This window comes from Oenanthe melanoleuca, chromosome 2 (genome assembly GCF_029582105.1).
Source record: "Oenanthe melanoleuca isolate GR-GAL-2019-014 chromosome 2, OMel1.0, whole genome shotgun sequence".
Classification (NCBI taxonomy): domain Eukaryota; kingdom Metazoa; phylum Chordata; class Aves; order Passeriformes; family Muscicapidae; genus Oenanthe; species Oenanthe melanoleuca.
This window is the reverse complement of record NC_079335.1, coordinates 130361152-130378810: the sequence shown is the minus strand read 5'-3', so window position 1 is coordinate 130378810 and position 17659 is coordinate 130361152. Positions and strand designations below refer to the sequence as shown.

The window sequence follows — 17659 nt, the reverse complement described above, 5'->3', positions numbered from 1 at the left end:
GTTTCCCAATACAGTGCTGTTGAAAATTAGGAGAAGTTAATAAAAAGAAATAATTAAAAAATCAAGATACTTGTCAAGAGTTTTCTCATAGCAGACTTGTGTTTAATCTTAGTGCCCAATAAGATTGTGATACCAGGTTTCTGCACATATGCCATGATAAATAGATGCTATTCTTTGATGGAAATGATTACATTGTATGCGTTGGCATTTATGGGATCTTGTTGCATTTTTTAAGAATATTCAATCTTCTCACTGTGTTTTCATCTATTGTTTTCTCTGACAGCTGGAATAAGACCATGAAGTCAAGTGGCAGAGGCCAGGAGGTCTTTGGTTGCTGACCTGCCTTTCTTCTTTAATTTTTAAATTAGATTTGTTGTTATTTTCTGTTTCTACTTGATTTTTTTTCAGTTCTAAAATAACAAAGCAAAAATGTTGTGCCAAAACTCTTCCTGCAAATGTAGTATACAAAAGCAGTGTCATATATTGCCTACTTCATGTGAGATAACAAGAGGTTTTATATGGAGGCAAATCAACCTGCAGATAGTTTTTCTTCTCCTTCCATCTGAAAAATTAACCTTGCATATGCTTCATATTTTAAATATCTGATCTTTTGGATCAGTAACCACTATTTTGAAGAAATGACACTTCAGAGAAGTCTTAAATTCTTTGAGCACTTACCACTATCTTTGACAAAAAGGTTCCATTTGATATTCAACTATGGTTTCTTTTAAATTTAATTTTAATTGACAGATCAAGAAATGTGGGCCTTTGGTTTGTTCCTTTGTAGTCACCTACAGCTTTGGCACTGCTGCTGTTTCCCCCTTCCCTCTAGTGTTTTCTTCTATGCTGAGTTGCCTTCTTCTTAATCTGAACATTTCTGGCTGCTTCTGCACCTCTTCTACTATGTGGTGTGTGGAAGAACTGGAGGGGAGAATGATGAGAAACTATTAGCAAAAATATCATAATTCTTGTGCAATATTGCAAGGATTAAATTAACTACGACTTAGTTCTAATTCAGGGTGGCTGTGCCTTAATGTTTTTTCTTTGGATGGTTTGCCATGTGTTTCACACTGCTATCCATTTGCTGGATTCCCTTTGCTTGATGGTAGCTTTTATTTGTCTAATTGTGTATATTTTAAAAGTTAACATTTTCTATTTCTGTTTCATTTGGTGCTGGTGCTACTAACAAAGAGAAAACTGAGACCAGATGGTTGCCAAACAGTGAAGCCACCTGGTATTCTTGCAATGCCAAATATATTTTCCTCTCCATTTTTCTTTCAAAAATTACTGAGACAGATCCAGGATTTTTTGAGGGTCCCAAGAATTCTTTTATGCAGCCAGAAAAATATCCCATGTCCTCTCAAATTTATCCTTTAAATACTCTTGCCTTCTGCTCTTCTCTTTCTCTGGTGATTCCGTCCCACGCTCTCTTCTCAAGGTACCACTTGGGTCTCCCACTGGAGCTCCACACTGCTGACTCTCACACACCTGGTTTGTGACCTTGCTCCACTGAGGAGGCTGAAGGTGGAGGACAGCCCCTGACCTCACCTTGCTGCATCACCTCTGCAGCCATCAGCACTGCCAGGATGGTGTAAGGAGTTTCTAATGCAAGCAGAATCCAACAGGGTGAATCTGCCAGGAGTGCTACAGGAGCTTCTCCCCACCTCTTGGGTTATTATTAGTGTGCAGCAAACAAAGAGCCAGCCTGGAGAGCAGGGCATTTTGGATGCACAGCCGTCTGATAGCTGCTGATCTGAACTCCAAACCTGAGCTGATGCTGCTAGCAGGGGCATGACAGTGAGAGCTGGGACTGACTGGACCATTAACTGGGGACACAATAGTGCACACACAGTGCGCAGTTTGCTCAGGGTGGCAGAAATTAGACCAAGCTAACCAGAAGTATTATTTCCCTGGTAAGAAATCTCACCCATGCTCTGCTCCCTGTGCCAGTGCCGATGTGTGCACCATGTGTGTGGTGACAGACAGACAGACAGGCAGACATCCAAGTGCCACTTGGATGTGTGCTGCTTACACTCTTCAGAAGTCTGGTATAGGCAGTGCCTGTGTCAGTATTGATACATCTGAGACAAGCATATTAAGCATGATGTTGACACAGGTCTGGGTCAGGGAGTGGAGTGTAACTCCTCACTTAACTGCTGCCTGTCCTCTGTGTCTTTTTCCTTCCTCTGCCTTTGTAGCTGATTTTATGGACCCTGCTGGTTTGTAGACCCCAAACACCTTGAATAACACTGACATGAACCCTGTGGCTCAGTGAGTATAGGTGTGCCCATCTGAACACCCTGGTTGAATTCTGGCAGAGAGAACAGCTGCCACTTTGTCAGCTGTCAGCAAGTACCCAAATTACTGCAGTACTTAATGGTTTTAGTCCTAGAGTGCTTTACTAGGAGCTGTACAAATTCAACATAAAAAACTGTATCTGGCTGAAAAGAACTTATACTCCACCTGTAAGAATCAGAAGAAGGCTGTAAACAGATGAGCAAATGAAAACAATGAAAGGTTTGATTTTCAGTAGTGTAACAAATAGCTGTCTCTAATGTTGTGTGTACAATGTACCTACATCTGCTAATTTCTTATAATTCCTTTCCTCTTGCTGTTATCTGACAGTGGTTTTGGTAGCACTGAACTTCCTTTTCAGTGTCCTCTGTCTTGTGCTGAGTATATGGTGTCTCTATTTCTTTGCTCACTTTCCTTTTATATTATGTGCCAGTTTTCAGGATGCTGTACAGGTGTCAGAAAAGACTGACATCCTTCCTTTGGCAGGTTTTGATCTCTGTTGCTCTACCAGTGGCTGCTTCCCTGCTAACATGATGTCCCTAGATGGCTGCAAGCCATCATGCAGAGCACACCCCTCCAAACAATGGCTGCAGCTGAAACTGGGTTTTGAGAAGTCCATGTTCCTGCTGGTTACAGTAGGTTGGACACAGTCCCATTGTGACACACACAGACCAGTTCAGCAGTAGTCCTTTCAGGGAAAACACTTCAGAGTGGCCTCCTTTCAAAATTTCTCATGCTTTGGAAAATGGAAAATACTCCTTCATATCTTTCCATCAGGCAGGAATTGTAATGTGCATTTAAGCTTTGTGACAGGAAACTAATGTAAAAACAATATTGTGGTAGAAATAATGCCCTTGAAGTGCCTGCCCAGAGTTACTCCTGTATGGTCTGTTTAAGCAACAAGACATAATAATTTGAATGTGCTTTGCAGAGGTAGATGTATGGAGTGACAAGGACTTAGCTTCTCTTGGTTTTTCCATTGTGAAGAGACTGTTTTCCTTCAGTATTATATTAGAACAAATATTACAATATTTACCATTTCTCAAAGTCTATGGATTGTAATTGACAGGAGGCCTAAAGATCAAACTTTCTTCTACTTTTCCCCACAGCAGAAAATACTAAACATTTTCAAGGAAAAAGACAATCACTGTTTGAAATCTGGAAAGCTTGTTTCTAGTCTCTGTAATTCGAATAAGTGTGTTGGAAAGCACATCATGCAATTGCTGCAATTGTGTTCCTTTCTTCTTATGCCAGCACATCAGGCTACTCTAGGCATTGGATGAAATTCTCTGCAATTAATGAACATTAAATTTAAATGTATCTTTTATTCAGTTTGTTTGATTTGTGCAGGTTGGCTCTATTACTATTCTCAGAGGCTGTATTTGCTTTCTGTAGAATATACCTCCCTGCACAACTGAATTGGATAGGGCAGAACAAAATTCCTTTTGCCTCTTACCTGTGGGATATGATGTTTCCAGAGATATTAAAAAGGGGATGTAGAATGCTGGCTGAATGTAGGCTGACTATATTTCCTCCTAGATAAAGAAATCTCTAAAATAGATGCAAAACCATGTCATATCCAAGAAAATTAGCATCCTTTGGAGTGTTTTTTGATGTAATGTGCTAGTCTATTTCCTTGCATACAAATGTCACATTGAGTTTATATCACTATTGTCAGACAGTGTCTGTCACTTATCTCCCTCCCCTAAAATAAAAAGATTAGGTTGTACTGGGAGGGATAAGTTCCCTCTTATTGGAGGTGAGAAGGAAAAATAAACAGCACTGAAAGTTATGGAAAAGTTTACAGAATCAGTCTCTGTTTCACAAGTACTTTACAGTAGTGATAGAGCTCATCCACGAAACTTTTTTCAAAACTTGAAAAGAAATCAGAAAGTAGGAGGTATCAGATATAGGAATGTCATTTATCTCTTTTATAAGAGGGAATGACCTCTTTCCTAGTTTTCCCTGGTCAGTAAATAAAAAAACTCCAACTCCGAGCCTGTGGCTTGGAACTGAAAAATACCAGCTTTCTTTACACATTTCTAAGGAAGTTTTGAAAAAGCAGCATGGGATAGCATTTAAATAACAAAGACCCTTCTTTAAATTCTCACCTTCTCTCCACTCACTAAGGGCCATTTAACAAAGGGAGCAGTTTTTACAGCTGGGGTGATTTGCAACTGTTCTCCTCTTTCTCTTCCCTCCCTCCCTCCCTCCCCTACTGCTTGCTCATTATTACTAGCTAACATCTCTGCTAAGAAATGGAAAGTACAGCCCCTCTCTGCTCATTTGGGATGCCTGGTCTTCCTTTTCTGAAGCAGTTGTTGTGGTTTTTTTTTTTTTTTCCCCTCCCCCCCCCAACATTTTTCAGTTAATTTCTGGAGTGATTCCTTGAATTTTGGACCCTTTCTTTTCTTTTCACTTTTTTTCTATATAAGCAGGCCCTGCTGCTGCATCCCACTTTTTGCTCTGATCCCAGCCCAGCCAACTGTCACTTTTTAGCCTGCAGGGAACCTTCTGGTACTAACATTCCTGCCTTGTTTTTATTAGAAGGGCATCTCTCACAACATATCCCTCGCTGTTTGAAGCAGAAGTCATGTGTATTCAGTAGGAATGAATAATGGATGTATTTAAAGGGTAACTTGCCCTTCTCCTTCCTTTGCACATCATAAATAACCACTCTTTTAGTTGAGTTTTACATATTGCTCTACAGGCACAGTTTGAAAAAATCTGGTGATTCAGCTCTCAATTTAAAAACCACTGCTGCATGCAGCTGATAGTTTCTGTGTCTGAAAACTGATCCCACACCAAACTCAGCACTGGCATCTATGTGCAGCTCTAGAATTCTGAACATTTAGGAAACTGGCCATGAATTTATTTTGAAGTAGCTCACAAGAAAAGAGCATCACAGATGTATGAACAATATAGTGGGGAGTGTTGGAACTCTGGATAGAGTTCATTTCACCTGGCTTTTATATCTATTTTTTAAGATATCTTTAGGTATTGTCTCAAGTTACCTAAAGGTATTTTAGGTAGTTTTAACTCGTATTTTTACATTTTAAGGTATTTTTAAGATGTTTTAAATATAGAGCTTAAAAAAATGTTTTAAGTATCTTCAGGATGAGTTTTAAGTATCTAAAACTGTCTTTTCACTCACTGTAAAAATGAGTTGGTTGATGAGATTGTGTGTTGTGACATCTGCCTTTTGTCCAACAAGCCCACTGTTGCTGGCCAGGTATCACCATCTGAAGAATTTCCTGGGATAATGGTATAAAGGATAAACTGCATGTAGTTAGAATTTTCCTACTAACTGTAAAATCTTTAGCTGAGGCACCTAAAGAAGATCCTGAAATTGAAGGCCAGACTTGGAGGACAATTTAATTGTTTGATCTCTGTTTAAGGATGTTAATGTGAGAGTCTGAGCAGCAAATGTTTTTGATGGGGGTGGGATGAGGAAACTAGTTGTATTTTTATTGCCCATTTTACTTAGATAACTGACAAATGGAGTGGCCTAATTTCCCTGTGACCATCAACACCTCAAAACTAGCCCAAGTTACCAGGTTCTCTCTAGAGAACTTTCACCTTGAGTGTGTGACTAAGGTTTTTTAAAATGTATCCCTTGAGTTCTTTACTGTTAGGAGCTGAGGATAACCTGTGTCTCTTTTCCAGTGAGTTGTGGCAGGACTGGGGTCCAGTTCCTGATGAACATGGGGAAGTATTAACTCAAGCCAGGGACTCTGGAGTCATGCCCCAGTATCATGTTTGCAAATGACATAGACTGACAAGAGCAAGCATTTTCTAGGAGTAGAGGCAAATGATTTGGTGGTATAGGAATTTATGTATTCAGACGAATTGAGCATCAGCTTTTGCTAAAAAAAAAAAGACAGAACCGTGTTGCAACTCTTATTTTACTGGTGACTTCTGGCATCTTCTGATCTCAGTTTGTGTGGCTATAATTTTGAAATTGTATGAGTTTCTGATCTGTCTGACAGTCTCACTCTACTTGTTTTTATGCTATTTGAAAGGCTGCTGATGTAAATATTAGATTTGCAGTTATAGATGGTTATAACCTACATGTTGAATTGTATATGAAATTATTCTCTCAAAGGGATTCAGCTAATGGACTTCTTCAAAGATTAACATTTTCAGGGATTCAATCCTCTTTACAAATATTTTTCATTTGACAATTTTTGGAATTTTAGTTGGGACAAAATATTTTCTGCATCTTTTCCTTCTGCAGCTGAAATTTTTTAAGACATTTGAACATATGTGACATTCAGAGTTGAAAATTAATGAAAAACTAAACAGAAACGGCTGAACTGCCCAGTATGTGTTTTCTGGTATGAAATTACCTTTCTTAAATGTATAATTTTTGACTCACCTTCATTTTCTTCTTGCTTTAAAGTGAAGAACAAAATAGAGAATTTAGTCTTGAAAAAATGGGGTTTACAGTCAAGTTCTGCCTAGAGTTTAACTAAGACTAATCTCTGAGTGCCAAGCCAGTATGTATTAATTGGAAGCTGATTTTATGGACTTTCATTTTTTTTTTCCTTCTTCCCCTCCAACTTTGGAAAAGGAAGCTCCTTCTAAAGCCCTCTGCTACCTTCATGGTGCCTTCAATAGCTTTGACTTTATCTGCATTACTTAATGGAGGAAAGATAACTTGGAAGGCAGACAAAAATTTAAGGATTTCAGAATTTGCTTACAGTTAAGAGGAAGTGATGGGTAGCCCCTCTCCCATGTCCTTGGTTGTACAGGGACAGAGGAACTGACTGCATGTGAAATCCATAACTAATATGGCCAAAGGAGCAAAAGCTGAGTGCAATGTGCATGGATTTTGCAACAAGGCTCCCACTTGATCTATCAGTTTTCAAGAAATAAACCATAAGTGACACAACAAACAGTTGTACGGAGGTTCCATAAGAACACCTGAAGTCAAATGATCTATTATGATCTGTTAACTCTGTGGAATAAAAGATGGTGTGTCTTTACCATGGAAATAAGCAAGAGGAGCTGTGAATGAGACAAGAGGATATTTACTAATGTGAGTGGTATATAAGGTTCCAGCTACATGTGGACAAAGAGACCCCAATATTGCTAAGCTGTTACCAGAGGGTATAATTGCACCATGTCCTGTTATTTCCTGTGACTCCTGTGTGCCTGCACATCTGCATTGCTCAAATCAGGATTTTTCAGTTCCTTTTCCTCACTTTGTTCTGGGCTGCATTCTGATGGCTCTCAGTTGGACTCATTTCAGCTTCTTTCTTCTTCTACAGCAGTGGACATTCCCTGATTTTTTTGGCAGCTATTAGTTAAAGTTTTACAGGTTCTTTTTCTTCACATGTTGTGTGCTAGCTTCTGTTGCCCATTAGTGTTTGTTTTGGTTACCTTTTGGAGCACATGACTACAACTTGTGCTTTTGGTCTGTATTGCAATTCTCTGAGGTTAGTCTTCTTAACATCCCTTCTGTGGTTAATCTTCTTTACATGCCATGCTGTATTTTTTGGTTCAGTTTTTTTCTCAAATTTTTGTGTGAATATTCTATACTCCTTGGATGAATATGACCATCGTGGTATTTGGAATATTTGTTAAATAGATTTTGTGAGATTTTATTTGATGGGGCTTTTCAGGGAAGTGTTTGCTGCTTCTTTTTTTAATCTCCCAAGAATATCTGTAGCTGCCTGTCTTTTGTGTGGATGTGCATTTGTGTGTTAATATCTTTGTGGTACCCGGTGGCCAGATGCCTGTGAGCTCTGCTAGTGCTGTGAGCCAACTGTGGGCTGCTGCCCGTGGTTTGCATGGCTCTGAGCCCGAGCTAACACATCCTGCCTCTCAGCAGGACTTGCTAGCTCAGTCCTGGTGCCTCAGCCAGCCAGCAGCTCTGTGTTTTCTGTCTGCTGTGGAGGGTAGGCATGTAGCAGCTCCCATGCTTGTGATTTACTGCATACTTCCTTTCGAGTACACAGCTCATGAGTTTACAGTTGTCCTGGTGGTTGCCTGGCCATTCTCTTTCCCAGTGATGAAAACAGCAAGACAGGGGCTATATGTTTAGTTCAGACCCTGGAGATAAAAGCAATATTTCAGGATTTAACAAATCTATATGTGAGACATTTAAATGTGTTTCCTTCCCACCCCCCTGCTATGTTGGATAATTATCATTCTGTTAGGAGGAGTTTGCTGTCAGTGTTTTCACTTTTGAGGGTATTATTTGTGGTAATTTATCAGGCTACACTTGAATTATATATATCAATCTTTCATTTTCTGCCTGGAGATGAGATATGGTAAAGTCAGATTTCTTTCTGTTGTGGTAGAGTAAGAAATCTTTTACCTCCCCAGAGTTCTGTTCCTTGGAGATAAAGTAGTTCAAACACAGAATAGACCAAGTGATAGGGAGTGGACAGAAGATCTAATGCTATGTCTTTGTCATGAAAGTTGCAACCTCCTATCTCCTCAGCTGCAGTTCTGCAGAGAATTTGTTTACTGATGCTAAAATGTTGATGTAAAGTTTGTTGCACAAGTTAAGTGGATGATAATCACTGGTGGACATGGTGGAAAATCAGCTTGTTTTGAGCCTAGGTCGTTCTTTGTGTCATTTTCTCTGCGGGTGCAGCCTTTGGAAAACATTAGTGTTACATTTTAATAGACAAGAGTAGAATCTCACTGACTCCCACTTTGCCCAATAGCAAAACAAGGTGCAAGGCACTTTAGAACATACTTAGTAGCATAAAAATAATTTCTTGGGCAGAAGCATCTATGTAGTTTCAGTGGAAGTGATTTTTGATGGAGTGGAGCCTAGTCGACTTGTTTGGATGTAAGCCTGTTGAAACAGTCTCAGATTGCACTCTCTTCTGCCATAATTTTACTTGGATCCCAGCTACTGTTCACATGCTGTTGTCATACATCCAAATGGAGGACTCCCATCTTGTTCTCATTCTGAAATTTTTGATCTCTCACTGCCTCCAATTTCCTGTCCCTGCACATCCTGGGGTATGGAACACTTTTGGCCATGCATTTTCTCTGAGCCACTTGCATCATCCTCAGTATAAAGAGACCACAACGTAGAGACATTCTCTCCAGAGCTACTATTTATATATTTTAATTTGCCCCCATCCAACATTTTAAGTGTTCTGACGTGGATTCCAAGATTTTTGTTATTTAGCAGTAGTTCCCTGCTAAAACTGCTGAGATCTTCAGGAAATTACAGTGCAGAGATCTGCAGATGGTTGGAGACTTGCTGAGGCTGTACTTCACAGGATGGCACAGACAGACTTGCCCAATGGTTAAATGAGGTATGTAGAAAGGCAGAATATTTAATGATAGCTATGGCACTTTAAATTTTTACTCCATATAACTGGAAAGGCTTTTTATTGTGTTGGAGTATTGATGTTTTCAGTTTAACATTATCTTTGAATGAGAAACTTCCTTCTCTCTGAAAGTTTCAACTATTATGATGAATGCTTCAGCTATGAATTGTGAAAACAGCTTTTTTTATCCATAATAAAAGGGTGAAAAATTCTAAAATATGACTTTGTGCATTCTAAAGACCATTTGAAAAAATTGCAAATTTCAGTCTTGGGGATTTTTAAATTTTGCTTTATGATGTGATGAAATCTGTAACCCTTGTTACAGCAAAACCCATTCATCAGTGGCCTTGGTCCATGGCTTCTTGACTTCCCTAAAGAATGGCCAGCCTAGAGCTGCTAATTCAAATAAAAATTTTCAGGACAGTTTGGGCTGACCTATATGCCATTCTCAATCCCTGTATCCCTGTTTAGATTTACTGTGGGTAATAGTTCTAATGAGTGATGTGTTTTACTGCCATTAGGAGATGCACTGCTTCAGCTGATTGGGTATCATTGTTGGGTATCAGATGGAACTTAAATGTACTCTAATATGAGCAGAAGATTAATGAGATGTAGAGCTGTGGGCAGTGCTAGAAGACAAACTACACCACAAAGACTGAAACCTGGCTTTGTCAGATAGGGCAGTGTCTGGGACCTCCCTAAGAAGGATTGGCCAACTAAAAAAGTCTTACTGAATTTAGTCTGGAATTGTTCTTTACATTTGATTTACCTGTAAACATTTGTTTTAGTCATGTTCATAAAAACCTAATTTGCAGAGTAAATTTTGTCTCTGCCTTGCCATTAATTTTGTAAGAAGTAAGATAAATTGAGGTAAAATCAACAGTCTATGTGGTCTAAGGAAGAAGCAGAGCCAAACAAAGGCATCTTTGCCAAGATGTGCCTCTAGGACTTGTACTGTGGAAGAGGATTTCTTGCCAGTGTGTAAAAACCAGTGTCTTAGCAGATGGTGAGCTTTGGGAAGTAGTTGTGTGTGCTGGGCACAGGAGGAGCAGATGGCTCTGGGCAAGCCTCGAACACAGCATACCGAAACAAAATCATAAATATTCAGGGTGTGGTAAAGACTGTAGGCCTATGAACATTCCTCTCAGGGCAAATGTGGGTGTGAGGGGTCCATCCTCTCATTCTACCTGCATATTGCTTCCTTGCTGGACATGAGATATGATGATGCCACAATCTGTGGGGCTGTGCAGGGTATCACATAAGGGAGGAGACTGAATTTCACATCTACCCCATCTGCATGGGAAAGTGGAGAAGGGACTGATCAGGAAACTGGACTTAATATTGCCCTAGCTCTTGGGGAATTAATATTTGCTCTGTAGGGGCTGAGTATCTTTTTGAGGTGGAGATGGAATGAATAGTGTTTCTGAGGTCAGCATTATTCACAGCTCTCCAGTGATGAGAAGAGCATGATAATCCACCATGGTGAATTCTTTCTCTGATATTTTTTCTTTGGTGTTTTTGCACTCCTGTGGTGTTTGTTCAACTGATATGTGCTTTTGGTGTTGTAAATGAGGCTGGACTACGGGTAGGTGCCAAAACCCCCAAGAGTGCAATCAATCTTTTATGCTCCATTTATATTTTCAGAATATTTTTCCAAGGAAAAATTAATCTTGTTATCCTAATAGATGGCTGTGTAGCCAAGTGCCAACTGTACCTGCAAAAAATTATGAGCAGTATTTTCTCCAGCATAATATGTTATGCAGAGGGTAAGATGGACCCTCTGTCCTTCAGAGTAAGATGGACCCTCTGGTCATGCTTCATGTCCCACTTCATGCTGACCTCATGAGTGGATTTATACTGGATTTAAAGATCTCTTCCTGATGTCACAAATCTGAGAAGTTTGATTTGTGAATGATCTGTTGGATTACTTGGTCCTTTCACTGTGGGTCTGTGCAGAATTACTTCTCATGAAGTATTTTCACTTAAAACTTTTTCATTTATGGTGATTTATTACAGTTTAATTTCTAATGTTTATGCCACACATTGTCTCTCAGAAGACCAATTTATCAGGGCAGACACCACTGAGGGTGCCTTGCATCTGTGAGACTGCATTTTGGAGCCAGTGAGAAGCACTGAGAGACACTGGCTGGGATTTTGGTGAGGAGTTATTAAAAATCATCTTTGTAGGAAGTGACTGAATTTATGATTCAGTCATTAGGGATTAAGCATTTTCTTTTCAAACCTACATTTTGAGGGTTTCAGTTTGTGATGGGTTGACCTTGGCTGGCTGCCAGGTGCTCACCAAGCTGCTCTCACTTCCTCTCCTCAGCAGGACAGAAGGGGAGAATACAAAAAAACCCCAAACCTCTTATGTGTTAAGGGTTTTGGGAAAAATGCAAGGACTGTACTCAGAAACAAAGCAGAATAAAGGTTTATTCTCTACTTGCCCTCAGCAGGCAATGTCCAGCCACTTCCTGGAAGTAGGGCTTTGGTACATGTAGTGGTTGCTTCAGAAGACTGCATTAATCACTCAATTCCCCTCTTGCCTTTTCCATTTGTTGGGGATGCTGTTTTAAGCTTTGCAGTATCCCTTTGGTCAGTTTGGGTCAGCTGTCCTGGCTGTGTCACCTCCCAGCCCCTCATGCACCCCCAGCCTACAGAGATGATGTTGGGGATGATGCTGTGCAAGCACTGCTCAGCTGTAGCCAAAACACTGGTGTGTCATCAGCACTGTTCTGGGAACAAATGCAAAGCACAGCACTATTATGGCTGTTATAAAGAAAGTTAACTCCATCCCAGACAGCCCTGGTGTGCAGTTAATAAAATAATTTGTATTCTTTTCAGTTCTAAATGACTGGTGGCATCTTTATTATTTAACATTTTCTGGAAATTGAGGTCTTTTTCCTTTTGAACTTATACTGACTAGGAGTTTTAGTTGGCTACATTTCACAGAGTTTTGTTCTTCATGAAACATTACATTACTTTGTGATTTTTATAACTCAAACCTGCATTTTGAAGTTAGGTAGCAAAATCCAATAATGCATATATTAACTCTGCTAATATTTTATGTAATTTACTTTTTTAATGGTTTCAAAGTAGCTGCTCTGGGAACTGTAGTTAACCTTATTCCTGTGAAGTGATTTATTAATAGACAGTAGGAGCCCTTTTTATCTGACTGAGGGATTAAAATAATATTAAAACTATCTAGTTCCCTCCCTCTCTTCTTCTGCTCCTTTGTAAGATGAATAAAGGTAATTTGTAGTTAATGGCTAGTACATTTGGAACTAATAACAGGAAATGCTCTTTCTAACAATAGGTAATCTCTCTTTTAGGCAGGGCTGAACCCATTTCTAAGATGTGTTCACTTGCTCATAATCCTGGTAAACTTCAAGCAGTAATGCTGAACATCTCCATGTCTGCTGCCTGCTTCAGGCCAGCTTTGAAATTTTTGTGCAAAATACTCAGCAGTTTCCAAGGCTGAGGCTATTCCCTTACTTGGAATTATTCACAGATTGTTTGTTTTGAGCATCTGAGTTCAACTGAGTTGTTGAACAGCTCAGTTCTCATAGCATTTAGGGCTAAGGAGTTGAAGCTTGCTGAGATGAAAGAGTCTTTTATGCTAGTTATGTGTCCTTGGCCATGGAAGTCTCTTCAATGTGGATAAAGTTTTGTATGACTTCAAATATAGAAAGTTCAGAGATACTCCTAAGGCCTCTTTCCTGGCACCAGACAGTCCTGGAATAGCATGTCCAGCCAGTATGTTTAAGGAAGCCTGAGAGTCAGTGTGAAGATGGAGAGCCATTTGGTAGAAGGGAGATAATTGGCAATGAGTATTGGAGTGCCTTGGGTAAAGGGATTTAACAAGAAGCTGTGAAGAGATGGACTAGACTGGTTTAGAAACTCAAAGTTAGACAAAGTGATACCTGAAATATGGTGGTCAAATGGAAGGAAAGTTGCAGAGGGGTTGAACTTGGGGGAGATGAACAGAAAGGTGTGGACCAATCAGCCCATGGTTTGCTTAAAAGCCTGAGTGGAAGGGTCTGTTTCCTTTGTCTCAGGGTGGCATAAAAATTTTACACTTGTGTGAAATTTACAGCCAGCTCTAAATCTGGAACACAGGAAAAATTGTAGTTGGTTGATATGGTAATTTGCTGTCACGTCTCAAGGATTTGTTTGATGGGCTTATATTTGAGCTATATTAAAGAAAAAACAAAAGTTATTAGCACTGATTGAGGTTTACTGATGGGGAGGACAAGCTATATTCTGTAGCCTTATCAAACTTAACTTTTGTGATTTAGAGGTATTTCTTCCTGTGCATCATCATTATAACATTACATGCTTGTCTGTGAAATAAGCCTAAGCCAGCCTTGAATTTGGTGCATGCACTGAGTGTTTCCTGGTTATCAGCTGTGTGAGGGAGAATCCTGTTTTGTCTGTACTACTGCTCTCCCAGGTGTTGCAAAATCTGGATGTGTGTAGTGAGTAAAGCAGCAGGTGTAGGAAGTAAAAGGAAGTTGTTATGGGTAAGGTAGCTGAATGCATCTGTGGAGACATGGGTCTTGATTCTCTCATTGATGCAGAATTTTTTCTGTTGCTCAAGAATGACCTAAGATTTTGAAGATTTCCTGTTGAAATTGGGTACCCCAAGACTGATTTGCAGAAGTACTGGGTATTGTAGAGGCAACTCAAGCCTACAATTTGAACATATTCAGCTGTTAGGAATCTGAGACCCCTGTATGTTTTTGGAAATTAAGGTTATTTTGCCTCAGTTTGCAGGTTGTCCTAGTAGAGTGGATATTGCCATTCCCACTTTCCAGGGTGCATTATGAAGATTGATTAATGACTGTGATGAGAGCTATATAAACCTTCTGGGGAAACTGATATTCCTACCTTGATGGTAGGATTTGAGTAGTCTGGACCAAAAAAAGGGCACAGCCACATATGGAACCATCTCTGCTGTGTACACAGTAAAGCAGGGAGCCTTGTCAAAGGATAATATATGAATACCTGATTAAAGACAATATCCAAATGCAAATGTGCAAGAGGGACAAATTAAGCTTGTACAGGCAGCCATTCCATAACTTACAAAGATTTGACTTCATGATATTCTAAATACTCTTTTCATGCAGTATTTTTTTAATGTGTAGTTTATGTTTCAGCTGGGAAAGAGACTGGTAGAGTAATCATGAATTGTGTATTGAATTGAAGTTGTGTATTAGAAAACTTCTTTGTGTAAGAATAAGTGCTATAGTTCTGTGGTAACTGGTTTGAGACTGAAATGACCAGAGAGAGTGATATTTCCACAGATGCAGTATTCATAGAGATGAGCCCTTGGCACCCCTGGAGGAGGCAGTTGCTTGGGCACTGGGAAATTTTGCCCAGTTGCTGCCTATCTCAATTAGTGGATAAAGGCAGGCTTCTTCTTTAAAGGCTGAAAGCCTTTCACAAGTGCTTTATTTACACTAAAAAAAAATGCTAAATTGCTAGGGGCACATTGTGGAAAATGAAAACAACCCTGTTCTTCTGTATTTTCTATTCTGTAGGTAAAATACAAAAGAGACTTTGAAGAAAGCAAAGGAAGAGGGTTCAGTATTGTGACCGATACGCCCGAGTTACAAAGACTGAAAAGGACTCAGGAACAAATCAGTAATGTATGTGACTGCAACCTAAAGTGATTGTAGATGGAGAAATAGTGTGTCTAAGGAAAGGTGTGTTTGTTGGTGTTTTTGATGAAGTCTGTGTGAGTGAACAATCTGATTTTGGTGATTGATTTGTGTATGTCAGATTTTGAAACGTGTGCAACTGTGTACCACGGACTTGTACAGCACATTGGCAATGTGTGTTCACCTCTCCAACTTTCAGCTAGTATGCTCAAAGTGTTTTCTTTATTAAAATGATTTGACATTTTTTGCTCTTTTAATAGATTAGTTATCAAGTAAGAATACTTTTGGAACTTTTAATTTACTTTTTGTTTATGTAAAGAACATAGATTATGTAAGTTAAAAAGTTTTGTCTCTTTTTTAGCAGGGGCTGTCAAAATTAACATAACAAGCAAGATGGAATTTTCTAGAAGCAGATAAAATTTTGATGCTAAGTTGTAAAAAGAAAAGACATGCAAGACAATGCTCTGCAAGATGACAAAGTAATGGCAAATAGCAAAACCTAACATATTTCATTAGCTTACAGGAATGGGATTTTTAGAAATGGGAAATTTTCTGACTTATGTTTTTGCTAAGAAAATTATTTATTTGTACTGCATTCTCTTGTAACATGTTTAATTCACTGCATGGTGGAATATTGAGTGACACATAGTACAAGTTCTGATACGTATAAAATAGGTAAGAACTAGTGTGAACTAGAAAAGATGCAGAATCAATGCTATTCACTTGTCTTGGCTTCCCTTCTGACCATTCTTCTGCTGCAAGAACCGATCCCTGTGGATTATTTAATGAAAATGTTTTTGAATCATTCTCTGTAATAATAAAATAACAGCAAGGCATCAGAGACACCCAGTGTAAGTATGATCAGAAGAAAATAATGGGATTTATTTACTTGAAAGAAAAAAACTTTCTTTTCAGGTTGGAATATTATTGAAGAAAAAGATCACTGAAAAATATTAGTTTTTCACAGCAATGGAGGTTTACCATTCTTGCCAAAGCATTCACTAGTTAAGATTTTGATGTCCAGAGCTGGTCTTTGAGATGAAAAATGTGGGCTCATTTCCTGGAGCCTTAGCCAATGGAGATCACAGTTAATTTAAGAGCCATGCAACAGCTCCTGTATGTAGACAAGATGAGAACAAAAGCTCATCTCTTATGTTCATGCTGAGGCTAACTGAAATTACTGGCTTGTAAGAGAGAAAAATGTATTCTTCAGAGCAGGGAAAAGCATGGCCATTAAGACTTCCATTTGGGATCTGGGAAACTTCAGCAACTCCCTGGTTTTAATCAGCTGCATTTTTTATTCAGAGCAGGAACTTAAATTAGATCCTCTCACGACCTACATAGCTTCCTCAAGCAAGAGTGATTCCTTTGTGTGGGGTGGCTCTGGAAGGCATCAAGGAGATGAAATGAGCAGTGCTCTGGTGAATGCTTAATCCTTGCACGGGTCTGCTCTCCAAGGAGAGAGGGAGAGCAGTGCCTGCAGCAGGCCTGTGGTGCTCACTTTGGGATATTGGCCTGCCAAGAAGTCTGTTCAGACCTCCCAAGCCCAGCATCCTCAACATCAGACTACAGGACAGTATGATACAGCTCACTTGAATGCTCTTATCTCTCTTATTCAAAGCACGTTGGGTTTTCTGTTGTGGGAAAAGGAGATAATAAAAACAAACAAGTAGTTTTGTGACACGGGAAAGAGCTTTCTTCCCATCTCTCCTTTTGAGTGGATCAAGGGAGTTTCTGTCCCAGTGGAAGATCTTGTTCCATGATTTATGATACTATCTGGTTCCTGAACCAAAGATACTTACCTACCTTTTCAGATCCAGAAACAGCTTTTTGAATTGGGAAAAGTGGTTTTATTTCAGGTTTTCCCCCTTGGTCATTGCATGTATGACTACTTTCTCTTCATTTCTAACCACCCAGTTCTTAACAATATAAGTTTGATCTATTCAGTCTTGACAATAGAGAGTTGTTTTCTTTATGTATGTAGCTGACAGAGATTCCAAGTCAGGGACCTTATTAGAAATAATTAGTCTTGAAGGATAAAATGGAATTTTAAAACGTGCTTGATAAAAGAAGTTGCATTTCACTTCTGTTTACACTGAAATAATTAATTTATAGCATTATATCCTAGAAAGATAATTCTGCATAGGCCACAGCTTCAGTTTAATTAGAAAGCTCCTGTATTATAGAAATGCCTTCCACACAGAGTAGGTTCTGTATTTGTCAGATAAGCAGTATACATCATGGACTAAGGATCTAATATAGGTTTCAAGACACTGAAAGGTAAGCACTTTAATAATTCTGAAACAATTTTAATTTTCCTTTACAGAAAAATGGAATAATACTAATATATCTATTTAATTTTCAGTTTAGTTTTGATTTCACCTTGAAGTACTAGAAACT

At 39.1% G+C, this 17659-nt stretch overlaps 1 protein-coding gene across 1 annotated transcript in view; it reads left to right on the top strand.

Annotated features, from left to right (window-relative positions):
- NEBL (nebulette) overlaps positions 1-17659 on the top strand; it is a 244932-nt gene that overhangs the window by 93507 nt on the left and 133766 nt on the right. Inside the window, exon 4 of the mRNA XM_056484449.1 lies at positions 15140-15247. Within this exon, the coding sequence (XP_056340424.1) occupies positions 15140-15247 (108 nt within the window). The remainder of the gene's footprint in view (positions 1-15139; positions 15248-17659) is intronic.